Source organism: Pleuronectes platessa, chromosome 20 (assembly GCF_947347685.1).
Source record: "Pleuronectes platessa chromosome 20, fPlePla1.1, whole genome shotgun sequence".
Classification (NCBI taxonomy): Eukaryota; Metazoa; Chordata; class Actinopteri; order Pleuronectiformes; family Pleuronectidae; genus Pleuronectes; species Pleuronectes platessa.
The window spans coordinates 6296254-6320020 of NC_070645.1; the positions used below are offsets into that span (position 1 = coordinate 6296254).

Here is a 23767-nt window from a genome sequence, read left to right on the forward strand (position 1 = left end):
TTCGAAAACCTAATGGTTTCAAGATAACAACATAGTGTAATTCGGTAACAGGGTGGCGCCGTGAGTCGGAAGAAATGTCCTAAGTTTCACTGATAATAGTGATAATGACAAAAGCTCATGAAATCAATGCTCCGATAGTGGGGGAGTCGTGACTGGACGGGAATTATATGAGAGTCACAGTGAGGCTAAGAGGTTAAAGGTGCTATGACCTACACTTAAGCAACAATATATTATTACCACACTCACTCACTTCGTGCTGCCAACATAGACCACTAGGCTAGATTACACAGATTTAGGTGGATGCGTTATGGAGTAAAACAGATTACTTTACAATCTAGAACAGGGAAGAGGGGATGTTCTTTCAGTACAAGGAAAGTCCAGAGTTTCTTGCAGTTGTAAATGGAGTAAGTGAAAGGTCTTAACTGAGGTAAAACGCTTCAGTCGCTCATTGCTTAGTCACAACTTGACCTCACAGTAAGGTGCAGAGAATGATGAAATATGCCAGTAACTTTTCAGCAATTGCAACCGCACTTGAAGTACTGAAGTCCGGAGGATGAGTTGAAAAGCATGAATTTCACCAGAGTTGCCTCTTTCACAGGTGTCTTGACACAGACCCTTCCACTTAAAAAACCTTTTTAAGAAGGTTCGGCATATGACTGACTCTAAATTGTGCCGTCACGCTAAGATGGAACTTTGGTAACTATTTTAATTCTTGACACATGAAGGTTCTTGTCCGTTGGACTTGACCCAACATTAATCGGACCATATTGGTCTCGGTTAATATGGCATACCAAAAGTTTAGCCCCAAAAGTTTGAGGTTAAAAAGTTTCTTAGAAAATGCTGTATATTTATTAACTACTAAGTTTTTGTTTAACATTGAGATGTCAAACATAAGTTGAAGTGCAGGGCTTTAACATGGGATACTGGTTGTGTACCAGGTTCAGACAAAAAGCACACTTAAATTAAGGTGAATAAAAGATTGTTAGTTTTAATTAGTTTTAATTAATAAATCTTGTGAAACTTTTTTCTGTTTTGCATCAGACCCAGACCGTCCCATAACCTTAAGGGTTAGAGCTTTAACCCTATCCAAAATTTGTTTTCTAGTTAGCTTTATAGAATAGAGAGTGGAAATAAGTGAACTGAACCACTTCTAAAATTACATGACAAATCAAGTCTGTTTCAAATTTCAGTTTCACAGTTTGAAATGTCACTAAAGACTTACTTAATCCGTAAAAGTACTTACTGACAGGATACTCAAAGCTTTTTCTAAAATAAAACCCTAACACTGGTTTATCCCATTTCTTTCTCTTCCGTGAAAGCTGACTAGATGGCAGAAGTGGGATCGGTTTAAAAGTATGGAAACTAGTTAGGCAAGAATTAAGTGTGATCAATGCAACTGGTTTTTGAATCAAGGACTATTCAGCACGTGTAAACTTACTCGCAGTACAGCTTGAACCCAGTCTCCATGGATCATGTCTTGATTGGAACTGAAGGTCACTTGATAGGCAGTCAAATGCTCAACCACTGGGCTGTGCTCCAAACACTGTTCTCAGGCCTCACTAGGGAGATACCGTTGTCCGCTAGTTGTGGGTTTGATCTCTGCTACTTGACAAAGTCCACATGACAAAGGCAATTTGGGCCAACAGGCTTTAGGAAATGGGCAGGAATTCAATCCCACATGTGAATCTGCATCTCCTCTGCTTGAATAAGACACTAAAAACCAAAGCAGCTCCAGGGTGTTTTCCTGTAGCTAACCGAGTTCTGACAAGTCCATGTAGGAAATGAAGGGATGCTTCCATTGTGGTTATCAATAAAGTGTTCTCATTCTAGAAACAGATGTGATGGTATTATGCTATGATGAAAAACAACCGGTTTGGAAAAATGCAGGAAAGACTTACACACAACGTATGATTATGAAAGACTTTGCTGCTGTGGGGGAGTTAGTAATGTTTTCTCTCTCTGATTCCTGAAGAATCATGAACATATAAACACATATCAATAATTAATCATTATCAGATCTATGCCAAAGCATGTGTGTCATTATCTGCTAACATTCCAGACCTAGAGCTTTATTCCAATTAACCAAGATGTGGTTTCTGAACTTTTGCAAGCCTAGCATAAAGGAAGTCTGCAGGGCAGTAACTGCATATTGTCAAATTAATTTGCCCCTAACGTCAAATGTTTGGCAGAGACCATTTCATAAGAAAAAACAATAAATCAAGCAGGGCATGGACAAATGTTGTTCTTTCATCCAAGCTGTGATTGTGAGCCAAAGAAAGTACTCTGAAAATGATTGTGTTTTTGGGAAGATGGGAATATGGTCGGTTTGTGTTCTGGGATTTCCACAGAGCTTTGGGATGGAATGTGTCTGTGTGGATCTGATGAAAAACAGGAGAGGGGACAGACTTACTGTGGCTGTGGTCAAGGAGATATCTCCCTCTCTCAGTTGTATCATAAGTCATGAGACTTCCCCAGATATTCATTGCATAGTTCTCACTTTTTTTATGTTCATAGATTTGACTATATTTTGTGCTACTTGGTGAGTGAAACTCTATTCTGAAGTATAAAGAAAAAGTGTTTGTCTGTCAATGCTATGAAATGAGATCATTACAATCCCACATAATTAATATTGGGGAAATGCTTTGTCACTGACTGTTCAGACCTGGTATTAACATCCATCCTGAGGGATATAATGGCAAGTGGTCATGAATGCATTCAAATGTGTCCTGAGATACAATCAGTCACACCACATTTGGACGGGGTCTGGGATGCATGTAGCTACATTATTTTAAAAGGATTAATGAAAATGCGTCCTGGTCCACATATGGGCCGCCTGCTCAGCTTCCCTCCTCTGACCGCTACAGTTCCATAATGAGCCACGCATTTTTTTACGCTTTGTAGTGCGCATTTCCAAACAAAATCATCACTAATGACTGATACTTTTCTTAAAATTGGAAAATCATCATTGTACAGTTGTCCCCAGCTGCTTGTTTTCTCTCTCTCTCTAACTCGCCCATGTCCCTCACACACACACACATCGAAAAAAGACACTGTGTAATCAAACTAGGTAAAAACAACATCAATTGGTCTTCGGGAACAGAAAAGAAGCCTGTGATTATTTGCACATAGACAATTGATCACAGAAGACACATTTAGGACACATTTTCATACTTTAATGCTTAATTTTAACTTGTGATCTGATGTTAATACCAGGTCTGAAAAGGGCCACTGATGGAACTCTACTTGAAAACTGAGATGAATTGACTTGTTATAGCTGCAGTCACACGACTTGTTATGATGAACCATGCAGCATGTCCACGATTCTATTTATTGTGTGTGTGTGTGTTTGTGTGTGTAATTTGCGAACACATTCAACTACAAAATGTGAACACACGACCTGCACAACACACAACAATGCATGTTGCCTGCGTGTGCATCACCAGGTGTAGATAAATGCCTGTCTACCTTGAGAATTGAGTTTATAAAAACACACGTGCGTGCTACCACATGTGGCTGCTGCCTGTGCGTGCCACTGAATGCTTCCCTCATGTGTGCTTCATAGCAGACAAACTTCACAGCTGACCTCCCCGTGGAAGAGAATGATCGGTGTCAGAGAGAGACAGGGTGGGAGGCTTTTTACAAAGGGACTAATGAGATGGGTGGAGGACTCGAGGGGATGTTTGCGGGTCCACAGAGATGAAGAGCCTGGAGACAAAGAGATGCTAAACACCCCATAATCCTTTGAGGACTTATCGTGGCAAGACTAGGAGCCATTGCCCTTGGCCAAGTGTGACCCTCTTTTGACATGTCATAAACGCTGTAAATGAAATACCGCAGACTAATGAGAGACAGGGAGGAAAGAACGATTACTGTATATTTAAAGTTCACACATTTCATGTTTGAAATGTTTGTAATTTGAGAAGTTGTGAGAGCTTGAGCAATTATGCTAATTATTCTGAGGTATAATCATTGTAATTAACATCAGTGCTAGAGTGATGCATTATCAGTTAAAGCCTAACATATTTTTCTTATCTCTTATTTTTGTTTTGTCTAATTGTTTTGCATTTTTGTTAAGAAACACTTGCATATGAACCAAACATTCAGTAACAGTGATACATTCTGACATTCAGTTTTTGTGTGAGCAAATCTGTTACTGAAACAAGAATATCAATAAACTGCTGATTGAAACTACAGCACGTTTCTTTTGGTTTTCTTCTTTGCCTCGATGAAGGAAGACTGAAAAGAAAGCAGAAAGATTTGTAGTATCAAATTCTGAGAAATGTAGGTTCAATGGTCCTCTGAGATTAAATTAATAAATCAACTTCAGAGAAGCCTTTAGTGAACAATCAACTCCTTCAATAATATTAGCAAGTGAGATATAAACAGAGTAAACCAATTTGTACATTGTTCGTGTCAAGATTAATTTGGAGGCATTATTTGTAACTTGACAAGAGGATCTTTGTGATATGTTTGTGATAACAAGTCAGAAAACGTGTGAACACCTATTCTTAGTCTCTGTCAAAAACAAGACAAAACAAGTTTGAGGATTCGTCACCTATGCAATCACATTTCCTGCTAACACATCCTGTGTCTGGAAAGTCTCATCCCCTAACTTATCGCTGAGAGAAATGCCACTGTGAACAGGATGTCTTCAAACATGACATAAATATGTGATGTTTACATAGTGGTTAACCTTAAGAGTCCAGTGATAAGTCAGACGTCGACAAAGACGCCATATTCTAGACTGAACAGGCAGACACATAATTCTGCTTAATGTCTTTCTGCCATGTGTCTGTGGAACTGAGATGACCAGAGAGTCAGTGCAAACAAACTTTGGCTTTCCTCCCATGCTCCCTGTCATGGGGTTATAGAAAGTCATCATTCGAGTCTGTGTCTTCATGTCAGAGAGTGTAAACGACTTTATTTCTCAATCAGGACCTCGGTGCTCCTGTGTTGCTTTAAGTGTTACACAAGTGACCCAAAAAACTGATCTCAGTCCAACTCAGGAAGTAATAAAGCAGTCATCACACACACATGCACGCGCACACACACACACACACACACACACACACACACACACACACACACACACACACACACACACACACGCCACATGATACAGCTGTCAAGCTCCAGCTTTATTGGGATCCTGGCAGATGTAATAATAGGAATAGTACTGGTAGCACACTCCCAGTGGTGCTGAGTGGAGACTTTGACCACTCCAAGCACTTCACACCTCATTACCAAAACACTGTCTTCACCTTTAAACAGTGCTGGCGGTTGTAACAATTAGCCATAATAAGCCAGTATGATATTACAACAGTATGAGTGTTTTTATGACTGATATTCCCAGTGACTGCAAAATGAACGCCCACTCCTCAGCAGTTTAAAGACCCACCCAGGGCACCCCTGCCTCCCTCCCCCTCTACAAGCAGGAGTATGATTAAAAGTTGACATAACTAATAGCCTCTACACTAAGTCAGGTAGAGGAAGGCAGTTCACACTCTCGTGGGGGACCTGTGGGGTTTAAAAGTGCTTTCAGCTTGCTAATGATGAGCTTGCTATCTCAACGTTCTCTTTTCCGAGTGCATACTCAACTCCGTAGCTACTTTGAGAGGTGTTATGCACGATTGGAGTGGCTGTGGTTTGTTGATGAATAAGGGTTGAGTATATGGATGAAGATCCTCTATGAGGTAGCCACACAGAGTATGTTAGCTGTCTAAGTCTTGATCTGTAATTCACAATACATGTCTTTCATTCAATCTCATCGTCTATATTTATATTGGTAATAATCAGGATTCCTGCTTGATAATATGTTTTATTCATATTTACAGGTAAAAAAGAACACAGGGCCTTGCTTACATAGGCCTTTTTAACACTAATGAATGAATTACTGGAGAAGATATAATACATAACTGTGAACTTTTTAATTTGATTTTTGAATCACAGCAAAATAATTGTTCCAGTCTAGCTCATTGTTAGCTGAGGAGATAAACCTGTCATGACAAGTGTTCCATGATGCTGGATATTGTCGTGGCAATGCAGAAGCAGAGCCCTAAATAAAATGCTATTTCCTCACCAGTGCACAAAGCCAAAACTAAAAGAGAGAAAGAAAAATAAACAAATAGAAAACCTAAGAACACCATCCGAAAAATGTCTTAGTTATCCTAATGTCTGTTCTGATAAAACTCAGCATGAAATGGAGGATGTTTTGTTCATTATTTTTCTCCTCTACAGTTTTGTCTTTGTAGAAACCCGCTTTACAGAGGCAGGTGAGGGTGCAAGTACCTCACTGCTAGTTTTGTTGTTTTTGTTTTGAAGTCCCTGAGGGAATCAAAAGGTTCAGAGTATCATTACATTTCTGTGACCCTTTCAAAGTTAATTCATAGAAATCATCATACCATAGATTTTCAAGAACAAAGCGAGGGGCCATTTGCAGAAATTTGAGTGGTATTCCTGCATGGGAGTATTGTGTAATATCTCTGTATTTGGGCAAATGATAATTAACAGTCTATTGTGTGCTTGACTAAAACTAAACGGCTTGAGGATACCTTGGGTGATCTCATCACAAGTTGACAGCTTGAAAAATGGATTTCAATGCACCCAAGATTCATTGAGATCGTATCATTCCGTTCACGTTGGTAGATTGTCTGGCCCACAAAGGGACATTTTCATTTAGAAGTGTGAGTTGTATATTTCAAGTACGGTCGTCTGCATAGGTGGAAGTATGTTCTCATTTGTACTAATTTTGAAAAGCCCAAGGAGATGTATTACAACTGTGTAAAACATCATTGGTGTGCCTAGAACACGCAATAGACCCAGGCTGCTTAGTTTTGATTTCTTTCGATTTTCCATCAGATAAAACACAGGAAAAGCACTGTTGCCTCCTGCTGGTTATAATAAACTAAACCGGCATATGTTCTTATTTGTATATAGAGCAGGGAATTGATTGATCCAATCCAAATCAATCTAGATTTAGAGCTGTCCAGTTGAGATCAAGTCATCTAAGTTAACATTAATACTAGATAAAAACAGGGCTATAGACTCAACAAAGTTGAATGCTGATACATCAGTTCATAATATTTACAATAATTCGTGCCTGGCCTTGTCCCATGATCAAATAATGAATCGATTTATAGATTAACAGCAAGCTTCTAAGAACTTACCTGGTGACGGAGTGGTTAACCGTCAGACAGGACCAATCAGATGTTCACCCCCACCGCTATCAACTCTAAGATTCTAGCGATATCTATGCTCTTTGAAGCTACTATGTCACCGGCTCAGCACTGAAGTGAGAGATTAAAGAGGTAGTTTTGGACCAGACAGTTAGACAGAGAGAGGGCAGATGAGACAGATAAGGAGCAGTGCCTGATATCAGACATATAGCTGCTTGTGGTTCCAAACCTAAACCTGGCATTTTATCTATAATGGGCAATCACAGACTTCACAGACAGAATTCACCCAATCCCACTGAAGACCCCACAATGGAGGGGTGGTCCACTTCTTACGCTGTAAATCAATCTGAGGTAGAGCTCTTAAAAAGACAAAAATGCTGAGCGACTGATTCGTACACCGTCCAAGAACAAGTCCAAATGAAAACAAATGTCTTATTTGAGCAGTTTTTGTGCAACATTGTACAATCACTCTACCTTAAATGTTGGTTACTGTGAACAATGTGCACTTATATCCTGTGTTGGCAATGTCACTGTGCATCTCGTCCGCTGTAGTGACTTTTATATGGCCTTGGCTGACTGCAGGGAACCCGCTCAGTGGCAGACCACTAAGCCAAATTGATTAGATGAAGGCCCTCCTCTTCGAAGGTGTCCACACTCCCCCCCCACAGGCAATCTCTCTAATGGCCTCCCAGCAACCCGGTCACTGCAGAGCTTCAATGACCAAGGGAGCGGAGATTCAAGGACCACAGGAGCAGGTTTGTGGAAGAATGGACAATTCGTCATCAGATTGGTCGACTTAAGGGACAGAAACACTAGAAGATATAATTTTGTTGTCTGGTGTTGAAACTTTGAAAGGTGGTCACATTGGAAAAGGCAAAATGACAAGTTATCCAAAGGTGTTCTCGTTTTGATCTGTACAGCAGCAGGGGTCAATCATAAAAACTATCACTGCAATTACTGTGATCTTCTGCTCATGTTTCGAAGCCGGTCCACATCGATATCAGTGAAGTTTTGACCTGTCGATAGCACTTAGGCCTCTCCCATTTACTGATTGTGTTTCTTGAGCAACTGCAATTGAGCCTCTATAAAAACCCAATGATAAAAATCCTCACAATCAAGGAACAATCACTAAGAGTAGTAATCTCTGAAGCTCGAGATGCCTGTGGAAGAGGCAAAGCCCGAAGCAGTGTTTATCATCCATTGAATACCCTATTCACACATGTAAGTGTGTGTTCGAGGTATTTCACACTGATCCTTAATCAGGTCCATGCCACATCATTGAAAGTCACATATTAACCGCATAGATTCAGTCCTCTAGACAGGATCGTGCAATAGAAAGTGGTCCCTTAAGGCTGTGAACTCTGATCATATATTGTGACCTCAGCACTGAGTATAAGACACTGGTGATGAGGGTTGATTTTCACATTAACACCAGAGTACCCTCTACATTTCTGCCTTTCTATTTGTCCATGGGTTGGAGAGGCAGGAAAGTTTAGTGATCTCGGTTATCAGATCTGCCCTCTAATATTTGATTGCATTAATCTGAGCCATAATGAGGTATTAAAAGGCCAGCCGACTTGCTGCACCTTTTCTGTCACCCAGGACCAAATGTATGGACCTAAAATACTTACTGCCAGTAATACAAAGTCAACTACTGGTTCACAAAGAAGTATCTCAGTAAAACTCTTTGAGAAACATATTACAAGCACAATTAAGATCCGAAGTAATGTAAAGTTTCAGACATTTTCTCGTACTTCTGAAAGATACAAATTTAGTGGTGAGTAGAGACAGAGGCAGCTCTGGCGTCTGCGTAATTACGGGAAAATTACATTCATTATTGTAATTTACATCTCATCTCGAAACCAATTATTAGCAGTTTGACCTGCACAGCACATGTTAGCATGGAAATCTTAAATGGTTTCCTAAGGCAGAGGTAAGGGAGGGATGGAGGATAGGACTGATAACGGGAAGGAGAGTTTGGGACTTTGGGACTTGTAGGAGGAGAAAAAACAATCAATATGGCTCTAAAAGATGATGATTTTAAATAGCCATAACTATCCGGCCGCAGAGCACAGCTGCCAATGGCGCCGCTGCTACACTTTGATGTCTGATATATAATATACCTGCCAGTAATTTGCTCATCTGCATGTCTAGATGGACCATCATCTCCCTGTCCATGTATATGTGATGCCAGTCAGTCTGTCCTGTCTTAATGACTGGCTGTCTCTCCGTCTCCTAAAAGTTGTATTCAATACGCACATATAAAACTTTGAAGTTATCTTTGGAGTTGAAATAGGGACGTGAGTGGGTAAAAGTCAATGTGCATTGTACATTATCTCCAGGTGACAAACAATGCATCTCATATTTATCTTGTTGGAAATACTGCTCTTATGTAAACTACCACAAAACTGAAAAATCATTGTCCTTATCTGTCTGACCGCCTTAATCAGGTCCAGACCACAGCTTCTCATTCCCACCTTTCTTCTCCACTGTCACTATGCTAATTGCTAAAGATAAACCTATCACCATGGCAGTATTGTATTTCTTGAATGCAAGACGTGCAATTTAAAGGCCATGTAAGGAGGAGGCTTAAGGCCGGCGCATGCTTCTGCGTTTTCACGGGCCCACAAGCACTAGAGCCCTTCCAAGGGATGTGATTGGTCTGCTAACTTCATCCTTTCCGGAGTCGCATTTCTGGTTTCATGCCACATAATACCGGCAGAAAGAACGGAAGATTTAGAAGAACGAAACCAGAAGAACGCCTTTATACATGTATTTGTGTGGGTAGGTAAGACAGAGCTTTCGTAACAGTCCCTTGTGGCATCAGAATGGAAATGACCAGTGGCATAACACTCATGCCATTTAAAAAAAAAACTGAACCAAAGATAATTAAGCACCTATAAGCACTTTTAACCTTAATCTAAGGTTCAAAAGAAAAAAAAAGAAGATGGGAGAGATTGCCCAAAATTAGGGATGCACCGATTTATCGGCCAAACATCGGTAGCGGCCGATATTCGCCTCGTTTACTGATATCGGCTTATCGGTAATAAACTTGACTTTCACCGATATCATTGGCCGATATTCATATTTGTTGTAAAACCGCTGGGCACGTGCCGTGGCTGGGGGAATAGTCGCTCCGTCGCCCTCCTCTCCGCGCCGCCGGAGGCTCAGTGTGCGGCACCGGGAGGTCCTCATCCGGTGGCACCTCACGGCGTCACTGGTGCGGGGGCTTTCTTTCTCTTTGACCGTGGGGTGGTGTCCATCGCCGGCGCGGAAGGCGGGCCGTTGGAGGGGACCGGGTACGCGGTCAGCGGCGGCCACTCTGGACGCGTGTCGGGCCCTTCTCGCGGATCACCTCAGCTACGGCGACCACTGGGGGAACCCTCTGTTCGCGCGGGGTGCGCCTCGGCTGGCGCCTATCAGCTGACTGAGAACTGGTGCGGACCAGGGGAATCCGACTGTTTAATTAAAACAAGCATCGCGATGGGCCACGGTGGGTGTTGACGCGATGTGATTTCTGCCCGACACTAAAAACAGGTAAAACTGAGGAGGGCTTGTTAATTTATCTTGACTCACGCAGTGTAACTTGGTGTAAAAAGTATGAGCGTAGCGTCTGTTTAAGTACTTTATTCTCATTTGCACCGGCTCTATTCAACCGTCTCATGCACAGGTAACAAGGGAATTGACAACATACGTCATACACACAGAAGCCGTAACACATCTAATAAACGGGCAATACTGCTACCGTAAATCAATGAGAAGAGCGTTCTCTATAATGATACTTTAACAGGGCTGTTTTAGACAGGGTAAAAAGGTGCTGTTTTAAATTATCCTTGTGGTATTTTGACCAAAATATGTTACAGACATTTCATTAAGATCCCAAGGAACCATTTCAACTTGCGGTAAAATGGGCATAATATGTCTCTGTTAAATAAAGTTTAGTTAAATCAAAGATTGTTTCATAAATCTGATTCAATTTGTGCTCATTAAAAGATAAGAGTGATGAAGGGCTGACATTTTTTTAAATAGTGATTTTTAAATAATGATTTAATTATTTTTCTGGCACAAAAAGGTGAATGAATAATAACAAAAAGAAAATATACAAATATCGGTATCGGCCAGATTGTTATTTTAAATATCGGTATCGGCCAAGAATTTCCATATCGGTGCATCCCTACCCAAAATGGTGCATTAACTCTGTTTATGGATAGACCTGCTAAGATATAGGGTGTGAGCATAGGCACCAGAGCAATGAAGCAAGAAGAGCAAATATATCCTTATTGTGCAATTAGAGGGAAAGTATGTCGTTTTCTTTGTTCAGCAACTTAATAAAACAAATAATTAAAAAGAAAATTTGCACAGTTTTTGGAACATCCTTTGATTCAGCCCAACCAAAGACTGACCCATCATGCTTTGGCTATTAATCCACTCAAAGCCACTCCATAATGAAATATATGTATCCTGCATACACACACATTCAACAATTTTCTGAATAACTTTGCTCCAGGCTTGGTTATTCAACCAGTAGTATGATGCTAGAACTGCTTCTACAAATTTGAAAATCAACTCATCATCCTCCATTGGTGGCATTTATCTCAGTACCATTGGTTATTAGTGTTATTCAGGTATTGTTGTGTCAGAAGATATGTTGCAAGCAATCAATAAAAACTAAAACGTTTTTTGAGAAGATGTAGGTTAAAATCATTTGCTTCTGAAGTTATGATATTAAGAGCTACCACAACAACCTGGGTATAAAATAAGCAAAGGTGTGTGGCCATTTAATTCATCCAAGCTGTTTGCGATTTGTTGCAGTTGTTAGAATTTAACGAGGTTAGGTGTTGCAAAAAAGCAGGATTATTTTTTTCTGAGGGAGAAGCCCCAGCCCCCATCATTAATTATGTATCCCTCAAAGTTTGCTCCCCAAAAACCAAGCAGCCATGGGTTTTAGGGTATATGCTGAATTGGGATTGAAACAGGAATATTGCCTTGTTCAGGGACCTTTAAAAACTTTTCCCGCACAACCTTAAATCCAGTTGTTTTTCAATGGAAGGATGTTTAATTGAAATCCATACACTACATATGAACAGTCTTAGAAGCTATAGATCAGTACTGGATAAGCTTTATTGGAGGAGGGGATAAAAAGACACCAACTTATTGTGTCTCCTTCAGAAAGCAGGTCCATGTTTCAACTGTACAGCAGGTCGGATGGTTTCTAACAAACCTGCGTTCTTGAAACATCGAACATATCTAGGTTGACAGGAGAGTTAAACCAGGAGAGTGAACTCAACTCTTCAATCAAGTGCATGTGGGTGAGTCCATGCTCATCTGTAAGTCCTGGCTTTAAATGTCTTGGATGTCTGTTACAGTTAAAGACGGCTCTGCGTCAGATCACTGGTTCCCCTTCATGGGACGTGAATATGCCGACATGAGCATCATCTGAGTCACCGACTTGTGTGTGCCATGTGTGAGTCTCCCACTTGCTCTGGCATGTGTGCTCTTCTTCATGCATGACTGGGTATCCAACTGTGCCTCAATTGCTTCCATTGTCTCAGTTTCTACCTGTCTGTCTAAGTCAGTATGCTGCCATTCCCTGGACACACTGCACAGCCTTGACAGACACTCAACTCACGCACAATATTACTGAAGCATGTTAACTGAAACCAATAGTGGCCTATAAGTTGTCAAGTAGGAAAAGTTTGTTGATATTGTTTCAGTCACACTGTCCAGTTTCACACAAACCAAAGCTCATAAAAAATGCCCCATGACTCAAGTACATAAATTTAGTAGACATGTTTTGATAACCTCTAATCCCTCAGTCTTCAATCCAACATTATGACAGCCTGGGAGATTCAAAAGAATAATTAAACTTTACTGCGGCTTTGGCAAATATTTTGCAGCACCTATGATCTTTTAATATTTATTTTCATCAATAAGAGTCAGTTAAGCTTGACTTTCCCAGAAAAGGTTAGCTTTTAAATGTCTTTCATATCTCACACTATTCAATCTTTCTGTTGTGATTTCCAGGTAATGGAATTGATTTTTTTTTTTAAAGCACAGTGCAGTGTGATTTTAATGATTCTTTTCCAACAGTTAATTTAGTTTATCAACTCTAATATGACCTCAAACAGCTCAATAAGTGAGTTGTTAGTTATAATATTTAATAATACCACAATGATGATAGTAGGAAGGGAGATGTCCATGAGTGTTTTGTGTATAAAGCAGATCTAGGTGATATATAAATATTGTGAAAGTATCAAATCACATAATCCACAGAAAAAAGCTTCACTTAAGCCGAATTCAACACTCACTGTCCATGTGCATTTACTGGTGAGTTTTACCGAGCTACAGTAATAGTTTTCCATCCATTTCCTATAGTTAGCCTAGGCCAGATAAATATCTGTTTTCGCACAAATAGATGTAACCTCAAATACGACAGCAGAAAGGCGTAAATTATGGAACATTCACTTGTTAGCCAACCATTGGCTTTGACATAATTACTGGACTTACTGGATCGCAGGGCAGACTGAGTGACCTCGATCTCACTGTTGGTCTGGTAGGGCTGGAAGGCAGATACCGAACTGATGTCACTGTAGGGCTCTGGACTCTGTGTTCCTGTAGAGCTGGCGCTGGTACCGTCACCTCCATTATGAGGATCCTGTTCTTCATACACAGCAACGAGCTGGAGAGAGAAGAAATAACAAGCGTTATAGGGGGATTAAGACAGAATGAAATATGACATATTTAGTTTTCTAATTTTAGGATTGTGTATGCACATACAGTACATGAATGGGTGTTCATTCTGTTTATACTGTATTTTCACATTAGGGTAATGTTGCACAAAGTATATCGGCCAAGTCCCTCAATCATGATTTAAGCCTGCAGTGATGTAGTGTAGGACATTCTGGGTTGCCAGGTTTGGCTCCTTCAGCGCGTACACAGCTTAATTTCCACAAAGGTGATACGTTGCCATGTTTCTAAGGCAAGATAGGGAGAACTCCCGAAAGAAATCCCATAATTATCAGTCTTACACACACATTGCTCATCACTACACCCAACTCACCCCCTTCATGTGAGGGAGAGGGAGAGAGACAGCAGTCTGGATAATGGTGTATTAGAAACACTACACTGCGTTTCCTCTTTCACCAGGGTAGAGTAAATTAGATCAGCCAATCCTGATTTACTACATACGAGTCAAGGCTTTTTCTTAGGCTCCTGGACTGAGACACAAACACATACACACGCACACACAGTTTTCATTGGCAACACAACCTGTTACTAAACCCCTCACAAGAAGATTAACCTCTTATTCCTTCCAAACAGAGCAATCATACAGCAGCAGCCTGATCATCACCATGCTATACAGAACAATAGTATGTATATTACCGACTTGAGATGAGTGCCTTTTTAGGTCTTTGTGCTACCTGCAAATCTATTTAATGGAAGGCCATGGATGTGGAGAGAGCAACTAACAAAGAAAGCGTTAGTTGCCAATGGGAGCAAACAGCTTTTTGTATCCGGCATTGTATTTGTCTGAGGGTAAAAATAGCACAAGTGCTTTTCCATGTATTTGCTATTTTTCATCACCCCAACACAGGGAAATCTGCATATAAACAAGTTTAGAAGCCCCTCTTCTCCTTTTTGATTTTGTATTCATATGCAAGGGATAACGCCTATGTGTGTATGTGTCTGTGTATCTGTATCTGAATTCATGCCTTTTTTGAGTGTCCCTATGTTGTTTACTGTTGCCGTAATTTACTGGGACATCTCTCTCGCCAGCCTTGCACAATTAAAGCAGACATTTATTTTCCTAACATCTTTCCTCACATCCAAATGCCATCTCTGAGACGCACCCATATCATTGAGCACTTCACACATTTCCCTCTAATCATGTTCATTTCCGATCTTGAAATTATGTTCCTCAGGTTGTAGGGGTTTATCAAAAATGTGTTCAGTGTAGCTGAAAGGCAATCAGAAAGAAGAGATATCTGGTTCAACAAAATAAGAAGGTTTTGATATAAAGATCAGGCAAGATGTTTTTAATGCTAAATCTGTGCTATGAACACATAAGAGAGAGAACGGTAGAACCCAGAGGGATTTAACCTGCCCAAGTGTGAGTGCGAGCCAATGAATCATTGTGACAGAGTAATCAGGCCTCCCATTCAAATATATTGGTGGGAGTATTAGAAACCTGACAATCCCTCTGCCTGCCAAGCTGCCCATTTAGAGAAGTGGTGAATACAGTTGTTGGTGTCGCGGTGAAGTGTGATTCATTTTCAAATACGTTCCAAATTCCTCTAATTAGGTCCACTTTGCAATGCAATGCACCCTTTCACCAGACTCCAGAGCACTCAGTGGGTATCTAACGTGTACAGCTAAACTCATCCACACACCCACCATTTCATAATCAAATGGGCCTCCATTTACCCTGCATTCAATATTTATGGGATCCTCAAAGTGCTTGTTCATCTCCTAAACCCAAAGAGCCATGGAAAGTTCCCACTGTTCATAAAACCTTTCTTGTAAGCTGAAGAGCTGAGACATCAAACTACCCATTAGTCATCTAACTTGTAAAATCAAACAGAAACGAGGACGATCATAAGGTTTACATGACATGCAGGTTCAATTAATCCACAATCAAAGTTTTCAATAAAATATTAATGTGCAGCTGAACTTAAAATATATTTGAAAGTATTTTTTTACAGCTATTGATGTTACTGTATTTCATAATTTTACATAAAATATTTAGGACTGATGCGATTTATATTTACATTTCACTGAAGTGAATATTTCCACCAACCAAAACTTAAAAGTTTCTTAGTTTCTGGAATCTAAACAAGTGTGTTTATTTACTAGATCCAGTTATAATGCTGACTGAATTACTATCTTAAAAAGTGTCAGAATAGCTTTAAAACAATTGTTTGGACTATGACATGAATAAACAAACACAGATGGAAGAATTAATTGAAAACGACAAACATTCTGCTTTGATTCACACACTTATGCATCTATTTAGATTCTGAGAAGCACCCCATGTAGACTCTTCAATTTGTTTTCCCTCTCTGAGTTCTTTGCTTCGCCATCCTGTCCTCTGACAGAGCGATTGAGAAGTGGGCAAACTTGGCTGGAGGGAAAACTGACGCAATCCTTGCTGTTGACGGGACAGAGCTCAAGAGGCAACACAGCGAAACCCATCATAAAAACGCTTCCCCTCCATCTGGGAATTGGTCACAGCCACTTAGAACTGAGACGATTTCACGTTTCCATTTTTTTATACTCACACATTCCCCCTGTGGCTGCTGTACAGCGGGCGTCAAGTTGGATTCAGAAGTTTTTCAAAGGGAAGAAAAGGTTTTTTTGTGATGCACAGTCGGGAACGGCATGGCAAATTTTCAAGTAGCATGACAGGAGGGAACCAATAAAATATTATTTTAAAGAGCCGCTGTATAACACGATAATACAACCTGCAATAAAACAAAAAAATACATCCTAACTAAAGGTAGAAAAAGAGAAATCAGGGAGGGAAGGCACGCATGACAAGATGTGAGTTACAGAGTGTGAGTTTCCAGTCTCAGGATAAACTCTGGCAATTTGAAAAACCTATTTAGCTCCTACCTGCTTCAGTTGAGAGAAGCGAGGGGAAGAGAAGAACCGACTGAGTCTTATTTCATGGGCCTTTCTCTCTCCAGCAGAGAGCTACAACATTGCTGCTGCCTTAAGCCCCTGGAGCAAGGCTGACACTCATCCACTCTCAGCCAGTTCCACTGACTGTCACAGCAGCTGCCAGTCAACTGCTATCTACCTGGAAGCCTGAGGGCTGCTGGATAGAGGCAAGAGCAGAGGATGGAGAGACATGATGATGAAGGGGTGAGACGAGGCGGAGGAGAAGAAGAAAAAGGAAAATAGAGAGAGAAAGTCAGATGAAGCAGGGTATACTTTGCAGCCTAGGTACAGGCGGTATTTTGGATTCAGCATTTCCATATCTGTAACGGAGAGAGTGGGGAGACAGAGCACCGAAAAAACAGAATCTCAGGGATTCCTTTCATGTTGCCCCCCTTTGATCTGTTTCTGGCTTTTGGCAGCAAGGGTGTGGTAGAAGAAGAGGAGGCTAGGAAGAAGCTGAGGAGGGAATGAGGAGATGTTTTGACAACCTCCCTGCTCCCCCCCTCCTCAACCCCTCCACCCCTCCACCAAACACACCCATCCACTTTCAGAACCTCTGATCTGCAAGGAGGCCCGGGCATTAGGATTGGCACTGCTACAAAACAGTCGTCCCTAGCGTCCACCAAACGTTTGTGAAGCAACATTCCAACAACACAAGACAATAGAGGTTATTAGCAGTCATGGAGCAGCGCTGGCAGTGCCACCAGAGACAAGTAATACCTGCACTGTGACGCTCTGACACTAATCCATATCTGCCACAACAGTTTTTTCACAGCCGAGTGGATGGGACGGGTGACATGAGTCAACCCGCGGGAAACCTGTCCCCTCAATCCTCACCTTCAATTAAAGAGCAAATCCAAAGTCGCACAAGGCTACATCCTGCTGTGAATATTTATTGCGGCACAAAGCAAACCTCAGAGACGAGATTATTTATTCATTTGTCTGTTGGAAGTTTTTCTTTTCCTTTTACATCCAAAAGCTAAAAGTCAGTGCGTGGCTAGTGAACAGAGATTATAATTTAAAGAATAGACGGATATGCCAAGCTTATTGAGCTAAATTCACTCCAAGGCCCTCTACTTGGCTGACTCTTTAAATCTACCTTTTATTTGTTTTGAGAAACAAGGAAGGAATAATCAGTGAATAAATAGGTGTAGTGAATGAGTTATGTTAAATTATGCACCGGCTTTCACATATACCGTCACATTTTATTTCCTCTCTATCATTTAACATCATTTTACGGCAAGGGCACCAGGGTCACAAAGGTATTACAGGTCCAACAGTGACAGTGGAAAGAGGGAAAGCCACTTGCTCCACCAAAAACAAATAAGCGCTCTAAACTTCTTGAGTAATAGCCATGAGCCACCATACTTCTTTCACACTCACGCCATCTATCCATCCATCTAATCACTACCGTCAACACTCTCCATCTATCAGCAATGGATCCATAACACATTCATCAAAGAGTAAGATTGTTTATCATTTATGTGTATACAGACAGATCAACTCAATACAGCCCTCTTATGACCCACAATTTGCTGTAGAGACAGCATACATGGTGCTTTCATTTCCCTTAAATGACACGTTCACGAGAATGTGACCTTTACTTTCTCATCACAACGGATTAACCCTCCTCCTCTTACTGTAGAGTTATTACACAATATATTCAATATTTAATAATTTCCTCCTGTCCATTATTTCTCACACGCAGTCGAGTAAGCCAACAAAGTGCTTAGTGCTGTATTTTTCTCGCTCATTAATATATTCAGAGAATAGGTTTGAAGCATCCGCCCTGTCATCACTAGCATTCCCGATAACCCTCAGATGGCACCTCGCTACACTCCAGAAACATATGCATATTTTAGGTGCTGTCACATGGGGTTGATGCAACGGAAAAATGCCCTACAGTCTTGCGAAGACAAGACCTGAAATGATGACACACACCACAAAGCTAATGTAATGTGTAAAGATGCTGCAACACATGGAATACATCCTTTCGTTAAGTGTAGTGCAGTGGAGGAGGGTGGGGTGGTCGGATGGCGTGGGCTTACTCTGGCGAGCAGAGAGATGACAGGCTTAAAGCAATATAATCTCCAAACAAGCAAACGCAAGTCCTCAGATTGGTTTACGCTGCTGTTCTCGCTAAAACATCAAATCATCATTTATTTTACTTTTGAAAGCAGAGCATCTCGCGTCGTAGATTCACTGCTGGGAGCAAAAATAACACAAGGTAGGAGGGGTGTTAAAGAAGGAATGGGTGAAGCGGCAGTGAGAAAATATACAGAGCAAGCAAAGTTCAACCAGATTAGAAACTCATCCCTTTAAAATCCACTCGGTCAGGTTCTCGTCCGTGGCTTTGAAGATTTCCTCCTGTGTTGGAGGAAATGAATTCACACACATCAGGGCACCCTGCGCGAGCGCTACCTATGCAGTGCTGACAGAAGGGAAAATCCCTACTACACCCCTGTCGCATTCTGTTGTGTATATTAATATCTTATAACCCGTGGTCATATGTACAACTCAACACTCTCCAGCCATGGGAAATAATAACACTTCTGTTGAAGGCACACAAAAGACCTTTGCAGTCGGCAACTTAAGAATGAGAAGAGGAGAGGAGGGAGCAATGGAGGTAAAAAATGATGACATATTCATGAATGCAATTAGAGTGGGTGTCCATAAGAAAGCAAGAAACATGATGAGCATCTTATGACCTTGATGGGCTAAATAACCATCAATCCCTCGACACTAATTATAACTGAGCAGACACATGAAATAATGCTGAACTAATCTTGCTTCATCAACATGTCTACATTTCTAAATGTAATAATATGAATTATCCAATGCCATTCTCCCTGAATAGAAAGGTATTTATTTTGACTTTTGATTAATTTGGCCACAGCTTTCACAAATATACTCAAAAATTGAGTTACATGGACTTCACCTTAAATTCTTGTTATTTATTTATTTTTTCTTAATGTATTAACTCTTCATTGTACCCTCGGCACCATTGTAAATGAGGGTCTTATTCCTCAATGTGTTTTCCGAGGCTTAAATAAATAATCAATCAAGGTTCCTTGAAGGACGTGTAGTACTTTTAGGTTTGATGAACAGAAAAAAAATTGATGTACATTGCGGCAAGTCCAATCACTTGTTTATGCATGTATTTATTTTACTGCCAACCTTTATGCATTTTTCTTTCTAAACAGAATTATTGGTGGCCTATGGAGGCTTTCCACCATTGTGGAGCCTTGCATTAACGCTCGAGAGTGCGCATGTCTGATACTTGGCGCAATCATCATACCAATCACAGTTCACAGTTTTACACTTGCGATACACAACATAGCTGTCTTTGGTGCTAGCGTGCTATGCTAGCTGTGCATGCAATGCTGAAGAGAAGTACAAGGGACACAACCAGCTGAGCAACTAGGTTCAAAAATTGCATCTGCCAGGCCAATTCTTTGATTCTGCAACCACTTAGTACGTGTGTCTGAAATGTCACACCCCATATTCAGAGCTTCCTGATCAGCTATAAACACCAATGTAGCCATGGTAACAAAGGCATTGGTTCTGCCGTACCAATTTGAGCCAAACTAGTTGTTAGGTGGGAATATGACATGTTTTCTGGGGGCAAACATGGAAAAAAGCCAGGAATTTAAACGAGAAGAGTTTTCTCCTTCTGCTGCAGACTTTGGCCTTTGTAACTTAGCAGAACTTTTAGATGCACAAAAAAGCTATACAACAAAGTAAAGAAGATGGAAAAAGCCTGAAAGAATAATAAAGGCACTGAATGAATGCAATGAAGCTGCCGGTTCCCACTGTCTTCCTCTGGCCCGTCCTCCACCACACTGCACACCCGAAGTAATAATGCCTTTCCTCCCTATAGTCTTGATTCACATGCAAAACAGCGGCCGACTCTCTGTCTTGGGGCCAAATTCAAAAATACAAACGTACACAAATATCTATACATGTCATGAGTGCATCAACACACACACACCAATTGCAAATAAACACAAAAGCACAGAGTCACAGTTTGTGTATTAGTATTCCTCTCCCAAGGTGATGGCATTAGAAAAAACCCTATTCGAACTGTGCTTTTCAGAGGGAAGTGCCCTTCAATCTTTCATTGGTTATGTAAAAAGCCAGGAGAGAGTAATTAAAAACTCCACATTCAGGGACCTTGGCACAGAGAGAGAGAGCAGGCCAAAAGAAAAAAGGAAAAGCTTCAAACATTTAAGGCCTCCCTGTGGAAAGAGATGGAGGGAATGAGGGGCAGAAAATAGAGTGGCGCAGACAGAGAACGACGACCGAATCCCCGACAAGGCCATGCATCCTCTGAAGTCAAGGTGGATTGGAAATCCGTTGTTTCATACCTGTAACAAGGCCAGATCCGATCATTAACCAGAATTTAAGATTTAAGATTGTTGTCTCATGCAGGCCGACCTTAACTGTGTAAGTATTATCTATCTCAGAGCATTTTTCAAAAGACAAAGAGAAAAGGATAACACCAAAAGCAGGTATGCATGAAAAACATCATGAACATGAACTTTTTTGACAAACTACACAAAGATAGACACAGAATCAAAATGTCCTACTTTAAATAACTATTTTATGTTATATTTCTCATCTAAATTGAAGCTATTACAATAAACAAGGGGAAGAGTTAAGTGTCTGCCAAACAATCCTGTTTTAACCCTTTTGTTTTTTTTCCAGATATAAGCAAAAACTCCCAACCAGTACATTTTATATGAATATGACATGAGAGATGCAGGTTGACTTACATCTCCCTCCAGGGTGGCCTTTGCCCCGTCACCTGGGACGTCCCCGGGCGATCAAGCAGCTCATCCGGGGCCATGGACCCACAACAGAGGCCATAGTTATGCACAGACTGATTTATATGCAAAGAGAATTACTTTGAAATGTATATAAATCTCAAAACAAAACCTCAGTCAGTTTGACTTATGAAATCCAGATCATTAGTAATACATTAATTATGTCATGTATTATTATTTATGAAAATAATAAATAATTATTCTTGTACCAAGAGGCTTTGCAATACTCCTTTAACTTCAGTTTGGTAACGAAACACAAAAACACAACAAACCAGTCTTAAACCCTTTACCCAAACTCGGGTAAACCTGTTAAACAAAAGGCGGTTGAATCCTTTCTTATTGCAAATAATTTTGCAGTTGTCATTTCTGCTTTTCTTTTCAAACGCACTGGAAAACAGGATGAGTAAACAAGAACGCAACATGGAGGCCAGTGAACATGTTAAATCAGTTCACCTTCATATATTTGTCGTCAGTCTCTCTAAACTAGCTGCAGACTGAACGATGTTTGACCACTGCTTAAACAGAGATATTAGTAGTGGAGTTTGACCAGTGGGAAAGGGTTTTACTGAAGGGTTATGTTCCTAAAGTCTAAAAATGAAGCAAGAAAAAAGCTGCTGAAAATACTAGTAAAGTCTCCTAATTTCCCTTGCAGTCAGTATATCACAACGAGGCAAAGCCACACGCACACAAACACAGAGTGGTTACTATATTTCTCCTGGTCCTACGACTGAGCAGCTGACATTGTCTGTTGTGCTGCTAAACCAGTGAGCTTATCAATGAGCCTGTTATGTGCCCAGGAAGACTACTAATCATCTGGTAAGTATAACATTCGACCAGCCAGTCAGCCAATGAGCTAGTGAATGAATTCCAAGCTATTTAACCAGTCAGCCGCCCAGTGATCCAGTTCGTAAGCTGGTGTGTTAGCTCGAATGTCTAGCACCTAGTACACCAGCGAGTCAATGAAGTGTTCAGGCCAGCCACTGACCGAGTCACCCAGTCAGCCAGCGAGGAGATGGCCAAGTGGAGCCAAACGCCCCTCAGTTGGCACTAAACTGAGCAGAGGATGAGCCAACAACTACAACACACACTTCGACACATATACACAAGAACACACATACTAGCCAGTGGGGACAGTGCTGTCATTATCTGCCATCTGCAGGCCTGAGTGGCCTTAGCCTGGAGGGAGAGGAAACGGAGAGGAGAGGAGCTGAAGCAGGGAGAGAGCATGGTTGTCGTTATGTCTGTGTCTGTAGGGGGTGTGCACACACAATTTGAGAAGTGACACTCTAGCTAACGCACCGAAAAACATGGGAAGACAACAAAGAAATGGATTTGTGGCAATAAGGGAACAGACTGGCTTGCTCTGCGAGATATAAAATGTACATCCACTTCATTACAAGAGAGCAGTTGCAGCCGTGTGCTTAACAAGAGCATCCTGACAGACAAAACACCATCACAACTGTGTGTGTCTGTGTGTGAAGTTGTGTCTCACATAGTGCATAACTTTCACAATAAATCTGGAGTGACAATGTAAAATACACTGCAGTGTATGAATGTGTGTGTGTGACTGAATGGATGGCAAAACTAGTCTGTAAAACATTTTAAGTTGTCATCAAGACTAGAAAGGCACTATATAGACCCAGACCTTTTACCACCAGACGATTGGTTGTTGTGTGTATAGTTACATGGTGAACTGAAGCACGAGGAGATCAGTGATTGCAGACATTTAAGCAGGGCATGCAGGACGTAGGACGGTTCTGTCTGAAGACAGCAGGAAAAATCAGCACCTGAGATTTAGACTGAATAACAAGGACATGGTCCACTGAGACACTGGGTGTGTTTTCCTGCAGCTAATGCTGTCCCATGCTGTTTCTGTGGCTGTGGCCAAGCGCATCACTTCACAGAGCTCAGTGCCTCTATGGCACTGAGGTTTTGGCTGTGGAGAAGTGTGTGTTAGGATGTGTTGCAGTCAGTTTCACATGGAGGCAGACTTACATCCTGGAATATAAAAGAAGCCTCTTGGAGATGTGCATGCACCTTTCCAGAAGTTACAAGCTGACTTGATAGAACTGTAACAAAGCGAAATCACCAGAGGCTTTGCTTATC

General features: G+C 41.0%; 1 protein-coding gene across 4 annotated transcripts in view; it reads right to left on the reverse strand.

Annotated features, from left to right (window-relative positions):
• The window catches only part of LOC128425802 (partitioning defective 3 homolog), a 343569-nt gene that overhangs the window by 220120 nt on the left and 99682 nt on the right, over positions 1 to 23767 (reverse strand). For all 4 annotated transcript variants that reach the window (XM_053412630.1, XM_053412629.1, XM_053412628.1 and 1 more), the window contains exon 3: positions 13683 to 13854. In XM_053412630.1, the coding sequence (XP_053268605.1) occupies positions 13683 to 13854 (172 nt within the window). The remainder of the gene's footprint in view (positions 1 to 13682; positions 13855 to 23767) is intronic.